We start from the raw sequence: 15,351 nt of genomic DNA, 5'->3' as shown, positions 1-15,351 counted from the left end.
TGCTGTCTGTCTTTACTATTCATTCTGTCGCTTAACAACACCATATCATGTTTTATGTATTAAATTGGCCCTATGTGTGCGTTTTCTCCCCTAGCTGTATAGTAAGCCCTGGAGGACTGGTTAGCATTTTGTATACCATTGGCACCTCTCAGCGACACAGTGCAGACCTACAGATGGGTTTATCCTTTCACTCACTTCTTCCCACAATCCAGTTTAAAGAACTCTCTCTCTTTGGTTTTTTGTTTTTTTTTTTTTTTTTTTTTTGAGACGGAGTCTTGCTCTGTCGCCCAGGCTGGAGTGCAGTGGTGTGATCTTGGCTCACTGCAACCTCCGCCTCCTGGGTTCAAGCGATTTTTCTGCCTCCGCCTCCCAAGTAGCTGGGACTACAGGCGTGTGCCACCATGCCTGGCTAATTTTTTTGTTGGTTTGTTTGTTTGTTTGTTTGTTTTGAGACGGAGTCTTGCTCTGTTGCCCAGGCTGGAGTGCAGTGGCACCATCTCGGCTCACTGCAATCTCTGCCTCCCGGGTTCACACCATTCTCCTGCCTCAGCCTCCCGAGTAGCTGGGACTACAGGTGCCCACCACCACACCCACTTAATTTTTTGTGTTTTTAGTAGAGATGGGGTTTCACCGTGTTAGTCAGGGTGGTCTCAATCTCCTGACCTCGTGATCCACATGCCTTGGTCTCCCAAAGTGCTGGGATTACAGGCATGAGCCACCGCTCCCGGCCTGAAGAATTCTCTTGAGAGGGCAAGAGCATTGAAGTAAGACAGGCCCAGATATAAATGACTCTGCTAAGGAAGATGTGGTTATGAGAAGTCATGGGGATATAGCACTGCCAGAAGCAACCCTTTTAGTGGGTGTATTATGAATCAGCCACTATTGAGTTGCTGTACATAGCATCTGTACTCTTGACAAACAACAGTCCTCTAGATGAGGACAACAAAGCCCAGAGTCGTTAAGTCACTTGCCACTGTCTGTCTCAGAGCCAGATCACACCCTGGCTATTGTAACTCACTCCTTTCTGTTATATTTCTCACTTTGGATAAGTTATCCAACCTTGACCTTCAGTTACCTCCTTTTTCAGAATGCTGAAACTCATATCTACCTTGCAGGCTTTTGTGAGAACTAAGTAAGAAAATGCAAGAAAAGAGTTTATAACTGAGCTACTCTTAGAAGATGCTTCGTAAAAATCAGGTAATCATCATCATAGTAGTATCAGTTAATAATTAAAATCACCTTCCCTTTCAAAATCCCTTCCTCAATGCTCAAACCTTAAATCTAAGCATTCTTCAACTGCTAACTAAACTAAGAATGAGAATGCATTACAGGGCCAGGCATGGTGCCTCATGTGTGTAATCCCAGCACTTTGGGAGGCTGAGGCGGGTGCATTACTTGAGGTTAGGAGTTCAAGACTGATCAACATGGTGAAACCCCATCTCTACTAAAAATACAAAACTAGCTGGGTGTGGTGGTGCACACTTGTAATCCCAGCTACTCAGGCGGCTGAGGCAGGAGAATTGCTGAACCTGGGAGGCGGAGGTTGCAGTTGCATTGAGCAGGGATCGCACCATTGCACTCCAGCCTGGGCAACAAGAGTAAAACTCCATCTCAAAAAAAAAAAAAAAAAGAAAAGAGAGAGAGAGAGAATGTGTTATAATGACACATTATCTTTAAATCCAGTTACCAGGTCTCCTAATGAAGTTTTGTTTTGAGATAGGTTATTGTGGGTTAGACCCTCCACACTCTGTCCAGATTGCCACTCATGTACCCTAAGATCTCTGACTGGAATTGGCGGCCTTTGAATTGCCCTATGATGTCTCTTTCTCATAATGGCCTGCCACTGCCTACTGTTCCTGGTTACTTCCTCCTCGTCTGAAAATTAATTCATTGCAGCTTTGAAATTTCATAACCAAAAAATCCTAAAAGTTTTAGTATCTCGAAGCCTTTATAAACCTCATAGATAAGGTTTACAGTGATAAAACGCAGTTGTAGCTTGTGCTTTGGGAATCACATGCACAGTGGCTTGTATCTTTCTGCACATTGTAAAAAATATATGTGTCTTGATATTCTAGAATATGTTTGAATATTCAAAAGGGACAGCTAGTTATGGAGAGTGTTATATGGGTAACGTTAAATATCTTTCTTTCCCTACCAAAAGTGGTTAACTACCTATTTCTTTGCAATTGCCCTGTGTGGTTCCTTCAATGCAGACTGGGCAGACAAAATAATACACACTTGGGAAAGCTTCCTCTGTTTTGCAGTGGTGACATTTCACTGCCTTAAAGCCTGCATTTCTTACTTTTACAAACTTGTCACAAACTTTCACCATAATGTCCAAGTCTCCCCTGAAGATTGTGCAAAGCGAAATCAAAATTCTTGCACAGCTTTAATGATGACATCAGTGGTGAGAAAAAGATTATGCACGCACATACACAAATCCAGCTGGTACATGAGCATAAATAACAGTTTGGTGACAGCAGAAAAGTATTGATGCCTTTCAAATTTGATGTCTTTCCCTGAAGAAATTTGCTGATTTGCTGTGTTGAATTTAGGCTAGTTCTCTCTTTTCTTGATAAATCTATTTTTTTTCTCACTTTCTTAAGTTATTATGCATTCGTAAACTACATCTTGAAAGATCATAGTTGTCATCACCCACCCCAATTTTTCTTCTGCAGATAATCTAGGGAACTTTTTTAACCTTTATTTTGGCACTTGATGAACAGCAAGATATTAATACATTTAACAGAAATGGGAAAAATAACTTGAGTAGCCAATATCTGCGCTCCAGAGAGAAAAGTTTTGATAGCACAAAGTAATAATACTGGTAATAATTTAGGAACATGCATACATTAGTATGCCTCTAATTTAAGAGCTAATTATATTTGTTTTCATTCTTAAAAACAAATTTGTTTTTTCCATTAAATATAAAAATGGTTCCACCTTCTAGCAACCCCTTCATTAAAACTATGCAAATAATTAAAACAAAGAAATTACCACATAATTGGTCCATATTACGCATAATTTATTATGCCTTTTCAGTCTTTAGATAATAGTTTATTTGTATAAATAATTTTTATAGTGCTTCGGTGTTGTGTAGGGAGGATACAGTGTCCAGAATGAAAGAAGCAGTGTGATTAGTTGATGAGGTGTTGACATTGCCTTTATTTTATTATAGCTACACAGGTTGATTAGCATCATAACATTAGAATAAATCTGCATACAATTAAAATAAAACATAATGACAAAAAAAAAGCACACAGAACTTATTGGCCTGATCCAATAAGTTCTGGTATAGCTGAAATTTTGCTTTAAAAAATTGTCCACCAGTGTTCTTTTGCTTATTTTTTTCAGATGCATTTTCTTTGACTGTTTTTCTTTACCTTTCTGAAAGATATTTATAACTCTCCAGGGTGCACCATCCTACTGAGATAACTGTGTTCTTAGATGCTTGAAGACAAAGATGAACAGCTCACTTGTGGTGTGTGGTTATCTCATTATCTCTACCCACCCTGTTGTAGGGTATTGCTTGAGCTACAGTGAACTGTTTGCCCTGCTGGCAAACAAGCCCCTTGCAGCTCATGACACGTGTTTTAACCATTATTTAGGCGCACTCTTCGCAGTGAGCCTGAATATGCCCTTAGGCTCCCAATGAAAAGGGAGCTTAATGATGTGTCAAAAATTGCACTACAAGGGCCCACAATAAATTCAGACTTTGTAAGTACAGGAGCCAACAGGGCAGCTGGAATTTAAGGTAGTGCTCACAACCAGGCCACTTGTCATGAAATCATTCTGAAGGCGAGTAGGGGAGTGTGTGTGTGTGTGTGTGTGCGTGTGTGTGTGTGTGTTCAGCTAGCCCAAAGCAAGAGAAGAGAACCTGTGTGAAAATGACTGAGAGAAGAAGTCAAAGGATAAGCTGGAAACCATGAGTCAAAGAAGCCAAATACATGTTTTCAAAACAATTTATAGAGGGAGATATAAATGTCCACATTGTCGATCAAAGAAATCACAGACATATTTTCCCAGCAAAAATAACCTTAGGTAGAAATGAAGCTTTGAAATCTTGGGTCTTCTTGGGGAAGATGTGGTGATTACTTGGGAACTTTCTTTTCTTACATTGAAGAAAGTACAGGTAAAACTGGATAACTTTTCTAACCCCCTTGGCAATGGAAGTAGCTTCTCATTGTATTTTCTCTTAATCTAGTTTAGAACAAATGGCTTATGCAAGGAGGGAATGCATTATAAAATAACTCTCAAACATTTGTGTAAAGAGATGCAGACCTTTTATTTTCCTATAGCAGCTGTTGAATAATGAACTCAAAGTGGAATTAATTAAGGATACCACAGAAACTGTAGAGCCCTTGGGATTGCCCCATTTTTCAAAAATCTTTTAATACCCTAATCAAGCATCAGCAGGTTCATTAAAGAAGCTTGTCTTAGGTTGCTACTTGATCAGTAAAGGAGTCCGTAGAAGTGTTTCTTCTTTTGAATTTATCTTTTTCCCTTCTCTCTAGCCTGAATATTATTAGCATTAACAGATTTCATCTCATCTTTTTTATTGTTATTGCAAGAACTAAATATCTAAATATTTGCCACCAGAAGATGTGTATGCCTAGAATTAGTGATCCTGAAAAACTTAAGAGCCTAAAATAGTATATTTGCCTCAGAAATATGTATATATTGTGTTCCCATAAAATTGTGAACATTTACATTCTTAAACATGTTAACCTGAATTTAATTTGTAAAGAGCTTTTAAAATAAAACTCATTAAAGCTTAGCAAATTTCATTACACAAAGGATTCTTATTTAAGCACCTTTGACTCCTAAAAATGGACCCTGGAGACAAGATGGAACACTGTGCTCAATGGCTAAAATGTCAGGTGTGTATCAGCTGTAAGAAGAAAACATTCAGTGTGTCCTTAAAGTACATTCAAAAATTATTTCTAGCATTTACATTTGGGAGTTTAAAAACTGCACAAGGATCTTACAAAAAATCTTTTGCAAACATATTTTTATTTGTGTAGGGTTCCAAAAGACAAAACAAGTGTTTTATAATTTGTTGCAAATTGGAAACATATAGCAGTGGTTTGAAAGTTCCTGTTGGAGACCTAGTGATGGACGATTGGATAAACCAGAACATAATCTATAGGCCCATTTTAACCTTTTCAGGAATAGCCTTGATTTGATGTCATCAACTTGGAACTACTTTATTCTGTAGTCATAGAGCAGTCTGAGCACCTAGAAATTTTCTTGGCATTTCTGCTTATCAACTTAACTCTCAGTCTCCAATCTGTTGGCAATGCTGGATGTTTTACTAATATTGGTGTTGAGTTCTTGACCCTGCACTTCAGTAGCCTACACTTTAAAGACGTCTATAGCATCATGTCTTCTGATAATCTAACAGCAGAGTCTTTTATATCTAGACATGGACTAGGATCTGGATCTAATTATCTTTAATTTGTTAATGTTTTACCATTTACAAGGCACATCCATTACCTTCATAACAATCCTGCATGATTGTTTGGGCCATAGTTCACCCAAAGTGCCCCAATTAATGGGTGGTAGAATTGGAGCTAAACCTGCGACTATACTCAGTGTTTATTCACCATTCTATATTTCCTCTCAGTTTAAGAAGAGTCAGTGAAATTTAAGAAATGACCCATCTTGTCTGTGTTTAGAAATCTCTGTCAAGAGGAAGACTGAGAAGAGCGTGACCATGAAGTAGCACCCCCATGTGGAAACATGAGGAATGTTCACCCTCAAATATATATTTCCTCCGTAAGGAACTTAGTCAGATACATAAATTCTCATATTGGAGATGCTGGAATTAAATAGGACTTAAAGAAACCCACAGTTACATAGCATAATTCCATGAAAGACCATCAGCATGATAGACATTAGATCTGAGAGCTATTTCCAGCTGGTAAATTGATAGACACCTCAATGGTCCCAATGTGAACTTTTAAAACCTGTGTCATCTCTTACTCTATAGAAGATCCTAAAATTCCATGAGAAAAGAAATGTTGATTTTTAAAAATAAATATTAAATTTGGAAGTAAAAGCAGAGAAGTTGTCTTCTAATACTGCAAGGGCTACTTTTAATATTTTTGGATACTTAATTATAAATACAAATGTCAGGGATAGCTTACTGTGATGTATACAAGCCCATGTAAATAGTTGTACTTCTTGAGAGTGAGTTTCTAACATTCACCCTTTCTCCTACCTGTGGAAGGATACTAAAAGGTGATGTTTTCCTGGTCTGTGGCCAGAAAAATAAAGGAGTTTGGTTTTGGTTTTGTTGTTTTAATCTTTTGTTTACCTCTGTAGATGGTAACAGAGAAGAATGTATTTGCAGTGTAAAAAATACCAGACTCTTTCCTGGGAATTGACATGAAACATGCCGAATGCTGCCTCTGCTGAGTTAGATACTATAAAGAGTGTGGCTGCATTTTCCATGAGGTGGTAAGAGCTACTCACAAAGCAGGATGAATAGCGAGACAGCATAGCATAGACTCATGCAAAGGAGTGGATGATACAAGAAGAGAGATAGAAGCTTATAGTGAAGAGCTGGCAGTTGTGTGTTGCTAATACTCAGGGCTGAACCTTCAAGAAAAAAACTCATTCTGAGAGTTCAGAAGATTATACACTTCTGAGGCAGAATTGTGAACACATTCCATCTCTGTCCCATATCCTTCATTTTCTCTGTTACCTTTCTTTACTCTACCTTACTTTTCTCTCATCTATTTTTGCATGCTCCCTTTCTTTTAGGACATCTTTTTCTCCTCTTTTATTTTTCCTTTCCCCCATGTCTCCTTCTATTCCCATCCTGTTGTGTTCATCTGTCCCTGTTAACTGACCATGATGTGGAGCTGAAGAGAGACACGCATAGTGTTTAAGAGCCAAGGTTCTGGAGTCAGCCAGAAAACTGGCTCTGCTATGTGATCGTTAGCATCTTATTAGGTTGGTGGAAACGTAATTGCGGTTTTGCCATTTAAAAATTTTAAAATGGATTTCTGGGCAAGATGGCCGAATAGGAACAGCTGTGGTCTGCAGCTCCCAGAGAGACCAACGCAGAAGGCGGGTGATTTCTACATTTTCAAATGAGGTACCCGGTTCATCTCATTGGGACTTGTTAGACAGTGGGTGCAGCCCACAGAGGGTGAGCTGAAGCAGGGTGGGGCGTCGCCTCACCCAGGAAATGCAAGGGGTTGGGGAACTCCCTCCCCTAGTCAAGGGAAGCCGTGAGGGACCATGCCGTGAGGAACAGTGCATTCTGGCCCAGATACTATGCTTTTCCCGTGGTCTTCACAACCCACAGATCAGGAGATTCCCTCGGGTGCCTACGCCACCAGGGCCCTGGGTTTCAAGCACAAAACTAGGCGGCCATTTGGGCAGACACTACGCTAACTGCTAGAGTTTTTTGTTGTTGTTGTTGTTGTTTTTTTCATACCCCAGTGGCTCCTGGAACACCAGAGAGACAGAACTGTTCACTCCCCTGGAAAGGGGGCTGAAGCCAGGGAGCCAAGTTGTCTTGCTCAGCGGATCCCACGGAGACCAGCAAGCTAAGATCCACTGGCTTGAAATTCTTGCTGCCAGCACAGCAGTCTAAAGTTGATCTGGGACCCTGAAGCTTGGTAGTGGGCAGGGACACCCACCATTGCTGAGGCTTGAGTACCCCTCACAGTATAAACAAAGCTGCCGGGAAGTTCGGACTGGGCAGAGCCCACCACAGCTCAGCAAAGCTACCGTAGCCAGACTGCCTCTCTAGATTCCTCCTCTCTGGGCAGGGCATCTCTGAAAGAAAGGCACCAGCCATAGTCAGGGGCTTATAGATAAAACTGACACCTCTCCGGGACAGAGCACCTGGGGGAAGGAGTGACTGTGGGAGCAGCTTAAGCAGACTTAAATGTTCCTGCCTGTCAGCTCTGAAGAGACCAGGGGATCTCCCAGCACTGCGCTCAAGCTCTGCCAAGGGACAGTCTGCTTCTTTAAGTGGGTCCTTGACCCCTGTGCCTCCTGACTGGGAGACACCTCCCAGCACATGTCGACAGACACCTCATACAGGAGAGCTCCAGCTGGCATCTGGCAGGTGCCCCTCTGGGATGAAGATTCCAGAGGAAGGAACAGGCAGCAATCTTTGCTGTTCTACAGCCTCTGCTGGTGATACCCAGGCAAACAGGGTGGACCCCCAGCAAACTCCAGCAGACCTGCAGAAGAAGAGCCTGACTGTTAGAGGAAAACTAACAAATAGAAAGCAATAGCATCAACATCAACAAAAAGGATGACCACGCAAAAACTCCATCCGAAGGTCACCAACAGCAAAGACCAAAGGTAGATAAGTCCATGAAGATGAGGAAAAACCAGCGCAAAAAGGCTGAAAATTCCAAAAACCAGAATGCCTCTTCTCCAAAGGATCACAACTCCTCACCAGCAAGAGAACAAACTGAACAGAAAATGAGTTTGACGAATAATAGGCTTCAGAAGGTGGGTAATAACAAACTCCTCTGAGCTAAAGGAGCATGTTCTAGCCCAATGCAAGGAGGCTAAGAACCTTGATAAAAGGTTAGAGGAATTGCTAACTAGAAAAACCAATTTAGAGAAGAAAATAAATGACCTGACAGAGCTGAAAAACACACCACAAGAACTTCGTGAAGCATACACAAGTATCAATCCCAAAATCAATCAAGCAGAAGAAAGGATATCACAGATTGAAGATCAACTTAATGAAATAAAGCATGAAGACAAGATTAGAGAAAAAAGAATGAAAAGGAATGAACAAAGCCTCCAAGAAATATGGGACTATGTGAAAAGACCAAACCTACATTTGATTGGTGTACCTGAAGGTGACAGAGAAAATGCAACCAAGTTGGAAAATACACTTCAGGATATTATCCAGGAGAACTTCCCCAACCTAGCAAGACAGGCCAATATTCAAATTCAGCAAATACAGAGAACACCACAAAGATACTCCTCGAGAAGAGCAACCCCAAGACACATAATTGTTGGATTCACCAAGGTTGAAACGAAGGAAAAAATGTTAAGGGCAGCCAGAGAGAAAGATCAGGTTACCCACAAAGGTAAGCCTATCGGACTAACAGTGGACCTCTCTGCAGAAGCCCTACAAGCCAGAAGAGAGTGGGGGCCAATATTCAACATTCTTAAAGAAAAGAATTTTCAATCCAGAATTTCATATCCAGCCAAACTTAGCTTCATAAGTGAAGGAGAAATAAAATCCTTTACAGACAAGCAAATGCTGAGGGATTTTGTCACCACCAGGTCTGCCTTACATGAGCTCCTGAAGGAAGCACTAAATATGGAAAGGAAAAACCAGAACCAGCCACCACAAAAACAAACCAAAATGTAAAGCCCATTGACACTATAAGGAAACTGCATCAGCTAATGGGCAAAATAACCAGCTAGCATCATAATGCGGGATCAAATTCACACAAAACAATATTAGCCTTAAATGTAACAGGCTAAATGCCCCAATTAAAAGACACAGATTGGTAAATTGGATAAAGATTCAAGACCCATCAGTGTGCTGTATTTAGGAGACCTATCTCACAAGCAAAGACACACACAGGCTCAAAATAAAGGGATGGAGGAAAATTTACCAAGCAAATGAAAAGCAAAAAAAAAAAAAAAAAAAAAAAAAAGCAGGGGTCAAAACCCTACTCTCTGATAAAACAGACTTTAAGTGGATGTGTCAACTTCCTCTTTTTCCAGCTGGAACCATGGAGTGTGTAGAAGAGAAGAAGAAGAAGGTTCCTGCTGTGCCAGAAACCCTCAAGAAAAAGTGAAGGAATTTTGCAGAGCTGAAGATCAAGAGCCTGAGAAAGATGTTTGCCCAAAAGATGCTTTGAAAGGGAAGGAGGAAGCTTCTATGAAAAAGCGAAGCACTATCACAAGGAATATAGGCAGATGTACAGAACTGAAATTTGAATGGCAAGGATGGCAAGAAAAGCTGGCCACTTCTGTGTTCCTGAAGAACCCAAATTGGCATTTGTCATCAGGATCAGAGGTATCAATGGTGTGAGCCAAAAGGTCTGAAAGCTGTTGCAGCTTCTTCGCCTTCATCAAATCCTCAATGGAAAGTTTGTGAAGCTCAACAGGCTTCAGTTAACATGCTGAGGATTGTGAAGCCATATATTGCAGGGAGTACCCAAATCTAAAGTTAGTAAATGAACTAATCTACAAGCATGGTTGTAGCAAAATCAATAAGAAGCAAATTGCTTGGACAGATAATGCTTTGATTGCTCGATCTCTTGGTAAATATGGCATCATCTGCATGGAGGATCTGATTCATGAGATCTATACTGTTGGTCCTGTGACCCTTCAAAGTATCTTCTCCACGAGCCAGAATGAAGAAAAAGACCACCCATTTTGTAGAAGGTGGAGATGCAACAGGGAGGACCAGATCAACAGGCTTATTAGAAGAATGAACTAAGTTGCCTACCATGATTATTTTTCTAAGCTGGTCAGTTAATAAACAGTACCTGCTCTCAAATTGAAAAAAAAATAGATGTTAAACTAACAAAGATCGAAAAGACAAAGTAGGGCATTACATAATGGTAAAGGGATCAATGCAATAAGAAGAGCTAACTATCCTAAATATATATATATATGCACCCAATACAGGAGCACCCAGATTCATAAAGTAAGTTCTTAGAGACCTACAAAGAGACTTAGACTCCCACATAATAATAATGGGAGACTTTAACACCCCACTGTCAATATTAGACAGATCAACGAGACAGAAAATTAACAAGGATATTCAGGACTTGAACTCAGCTCTGGACCAAGTGGACCTAATAGACATCTACAGAACTCTCCACCCTAAATCATCAGAATATACATTCTTCTCAGCACCACATAGCACTTATTCCAAAATCGACCACATAATTGGAAGTAAAACACTCCTCAGCAAATGCAAAAGAACAGAATTCATAACAAACAGTCCCTCAGACCATAGTGCAATCAAATTAGAACTCAGGATTAAGAAACTCATTCAAAAACTGCACAACTACATGGAAACTGAACAACCTGCTCCTGAATGACTACTGAGTAAATAACAAAATTAAGGCAGAAATAAATAAGTTCTTTGAAACCAATGAGAACAAAGACACAACGTACCAGAATCTTTGGCACACAGCTAAAGCAGTGTTTAGAGGGAAATTTATGGCACTAAATGCCCACAGGAGAAAATGGGAAAATGTCCAGAATTGACACCCTAACATCACAATTAAAAGAACTAGAGAAGCAAGAACAAACAAATTCAAAAGTTAGGAGAAGACAAGAAATAACTAAGATCAGAGCAGAACTGCAGGAGATAGAGACATGAAAAACCCTTCAAAACAATCTGTGTATCCAGGGGCTGGTTTTTTTGAAAAGATTAACAAAATAGATAGACTGCTAGCCAGACTAATAAAGAAGAAAAGAGAGAAGAATCAAATAGACACAATAAAAAATGATAAAGGGAATATCACCACTGATCCCACAGAAATACAAACTACCATCAGAGAATACTATAAACACCTCTATGCAAATAAACTAGAAAATCTAGAAGAAATGGATAAATTCCTGGAGACATACACCCTCCCAAGACTAAACCAGGAAGTAATTGAATCCCTGAATAGACCAATAACAAGTTCTGAAATTGAGGCAGTAATTAATAGCCTACCAACCAAAAAAAGCCCGTGACCGGATGGATTCACAACTGAATTCTACCAGAGGTACAAAGAGGAGCTGGTAACCATTCCTTCTGAAACTATTCCAAACAATAGAAAAAGAGGGACTCCTCCCAAACTCATTTTATGAGGCCAGCATCATCCTGATACCAAAACCTGGCAGAGACACAACAAAAAAAGAAAATTTCAGGCTAATATTCCTGATGAACATCGATGCGAAAATCCTCAATAAAATACTGGCAAAACAAATCCAGCAGCACATTAAAAAGCTTGTCCACCACTACCAAGTCAGCTTCATCCCTGGGATGCATGGCTGGTTCAACATATGCAAATCAATAAATGTAATCCATCACATAAACAGAACCAGTGACAAAAACCACATGATTATCTCAATAAATGGAGAAAAGGCCTTCAATAAAATTCAACACCCCTTCATGCTAAAAACATTGAATAAACTGGTATTGATGGAACATATCTCAAAATAATAAGAGCTATTTAGGAGAAACCCACAGCCAATATCATCCTGAATGGGCAAAAGCTGGAAGAATTCCCTTTGAAAACCGGCACAAGACAAGGATGCCCTCTCTCACCACTCCTATTCAACATAGTATTGGAAGTTCTGGCCAGGGCAATCAGTCAAGAGAAAGAAATAAAGTGTATTCAAATAGGAAGAGAGGAAGTCAAAGTATTTCTGTTTGCAGATGACATGATTGTATATTTAGAAAATCCCATTGTCTCTGCCCAAAAACTCCTTTAGCTGATAAGCAACTTCAGCAAAGTCTCAGGATACAAAATCAATGTGCAAAAATCACAAGCATTCCTATACACCAATAATAGAGAGCCAAATCATGAGCAAACTCCCACTCACAATTGCTACAAAGAGAATAAAATACCTAGGAATACAGCTTACAAGGGATGTGAAGGACCTCTCCAAGGAGAACTACAAACCACTGCTCAAGGAAATAAGAGAGAACACAAACGAATGGAAGAACATTCCATGCTCATGGATAGGAAGAATCAATATTGTGAAAATGACCATACTGCCCTAAGTGATTTATAGATTCAATGTTATCCCCATCAAGCTACCATTGACTTTCTTCACAGAATTAGAAAAAACTACTTTAAATTTCATATGAAATCAAAAGAGAGCCCGTATAGCCAAGACAATCCTAAGCAAAAAGAACAAAGCTGGATGCATCATGCTACCTGACTTCAAACTATACTACAAGGCTACAGTAACCAAAGTGGTATGGTACTGGTACCAAAACACATATATAGACCAATGGAACAGAACAGAGCCCTCAGAAATAACACCACACATTTACAACCATCTGATCTTTGGCAAACCTGACAAAAGCAGTGGGGAAAGGATTCCCTATTTAATAAATGGTGTCGACAAAACTGGCTAGCCATATATCGAAAACTGAAACTGGACCCTTCCTTACACCTTATACAAAAATTAACTTGAGATGGATTAAAAACTTTAACGTAAGACCTAAAACCATAAAAACCCTAGAAGAAAACCTAGGCAATACCATTCAGGACACAGGCGTGGGCAAAGACTTCAGGACTAAAACACCAAAAGCAATGTCAACAAAAGCCAAAATTGACAAATGGAATCTAATTAAACCATAGAGCTTCTGCACAGCAAAAGTAACTACCATCAGAGTGAACAGGCAACCTACAGAGTGGGAGAAAATGTTTGCAATCTATCCATCTGACAAAGGGCTAATATCCAGAATCTATAAGAAGCTTAAACAAATTTACAAGAAAAAACCCCATCAAAAAGTGGATGAAGGATATGAACAGACACTTTTCAAAAGAAGACATTTATGCAGCCAACAAACATGAAAAAAAGCTCATCATCACTGGTCATTAGAGAAATGCAAATCAAAACCACAGTGAGATACCATCTCACGCCAGTTAGAATGGCAATCATTAAAAATTCAGGAAACAACAGATGCTGGAGAGGATGTGGAGAAATAAGAACACTTTTACACTGTTGTTGGGAGTGTAAATTAGTTCAACCATTGTGGAAGACAGTGTGGTGATTCCTCAAGGATCTAGAACTAGAAATACCATTTGACCCAGCAATCTCATTACTGGGTATATACCCTAAGGATTATAAATCATTCTACTATAAAAACACATGCACATGTAAGTTTATTACAGCACTATTCACAATAGCAAAGACTTAGAACCAACCCAAATGCCCATCAATGTTAGACTGGATAAAGAAAATGTGGCACATATACACCGTGGAATATTATGCAGCCATAAAAAATAATGAGTTCATGTCCTTTGCAGGGACATGGATGAAGTTGGAAACCATCATTCTCAGCAAACTAACACAGGAACAGAAAACCAAACACCCCGTGTTCTCACTCATAAGTGGCAGTTGAACAATGAGAACATATGGGCACAGGGAGGGAACATCAAACACCAGGGCCTATTTGAGGGCGGGGGACAAGGAGAGGGATAGTATTAGGAGAAATACCTAATGTAGATGATGGGTTGATGGGTGGAGCAAACTGCTATGGAACATGTATACCTATGTAACAAACCTGCATGTTTTGCACATGTATCCCAGAACTTAAAGTATAATAAATAAATTAATTAATTAATTAACAGATATGAAAACCATGCAAAAAAATTTAATGGCGAAACTGCAGTTACTTTTGCAGCAACCTAATATTTAAACCTCTTTGAGCCACATGCTACTCATGTGTAAAATCGAGCTAATGGTATAACGTAATTCACAGTTACTAAAAAGAAAATGCAGCTGACCCTCAAACAACGTAAGTTTGAACTGCAAGGGTTCACTTATATATGGATTTTTTTTCGACCAAATGCAGATAGAAAATACAGTATCCAGGGGATGTGAGGCCCACATATAGGATGGGCCAATTTTTTATATACCTGGTTTCCTCAGGGCCAATTGCAGGACTTGAGTATGTATAGGTTTTTTTATCAGAGGGTGGTCCTGGAACCAATCTCTGGTGTATACCAAGGGACAACTGTATAGTATAATGCCATTTAGCACAGTTTCTGAAACATACTAAATGCTTAATAAGTGTAGGCTTTTTATTTGTACTGGGAAAATATGGAAGTAATGGAAATATATTACAAATATACATACAGTATTACAAATTGCATATCTAAATAAAGGAATCACACTGATGGTTAGAGAACAGGAGGAAAAAATACGATAATTCTAGTGCTGAAGGTGGCACATAAAATGCAGAGCTCAAGTACTAGACAGGAGAAGGTCAAAATGTAGAATCTGTGTTTCCCAGAAGGTCGATGAATGGAAACCCTACCAGATACACGATTCACAATTTTCTTGATATTTCTATATTAAGCCCATTAGTTGCTCAGTGTAAGCCCAACTATTTCCAGTACTAAGACCGCAAAAGCTCTTATTCAAGAGCCTTTATAAGGCTGACACTGTATAATGTGAACAAAATCTCCAGAGTTAAATACAGTTTTGTGTTTCATAGAATTCTTTCTTTTAACTTCCCTCAGTAGAGGCTGCTGCTGCAACACCAAAACGCAGTTCCGTCAAAGCAACTCTAGCACTATATACAGAAGATGAAATTTGGAGCCAGACAGACTTGGTTTGAATTGTGTAAAATGCCATTTACTTGCTGGGTGGCCTTGAGCA

General features: G+C 39.5%; 1 protein-coding gene and 1 pseudogene across 17 annotated transcripts in view; both read left to right on the top strand.

Annotated features, from left to right (window-relative positions):
* MCTP1 (multiple C2 and transmembrane domain containing 1) overlaps positions 1 to 15,351 on the top strand; it is a 607,542-nt gene that overhangs the window by 475,548 nt on the left and 116,643 nt on the right. The window contains exon 18 of one of the 17 annotated variants that reach the window (XM_063724450.1): positions 1,088 to 4,874. The exons of the other annotated variants lie outside the window; for them this stretch is intronic. Within the exon in view, the coding sequence (XP_063580520.1) occupies positions 1,088 to 1,132 (45 nt within the window). The 3' untranslated portion in view covers positions 1,133 to 4,874. Of the gene's footprint in view, positions 1 to 1,087; positions 4,875 to 15,351 lie in introns of those variants that run through there. 17 annotated transcript variants of the gene reach the window in all.
* LOC134761461 (large ribosomal subunit protein uL30-like) lies at positions 5,002 to 14,168 on the top strand (annotated as a pseudogene).

Source organism: Pongo abelii, chromosome 4 (assembly GCF_028885655.2).
Source record: "Pongo abelii isolate AG06213 chromosome 4, NHGRI_mPonAbe1-v2.0_pri, whole genome shotgun sequence".
Classification (NCBI taxonomy): Eukaryota; Metazoa; Chordata; class Mammalia; order Primates; family Hominidae; genus Pongo; species Pongo abelii.
This window is presented reverse-complemented; position numbering and strand designations above follow the sequence as displayed.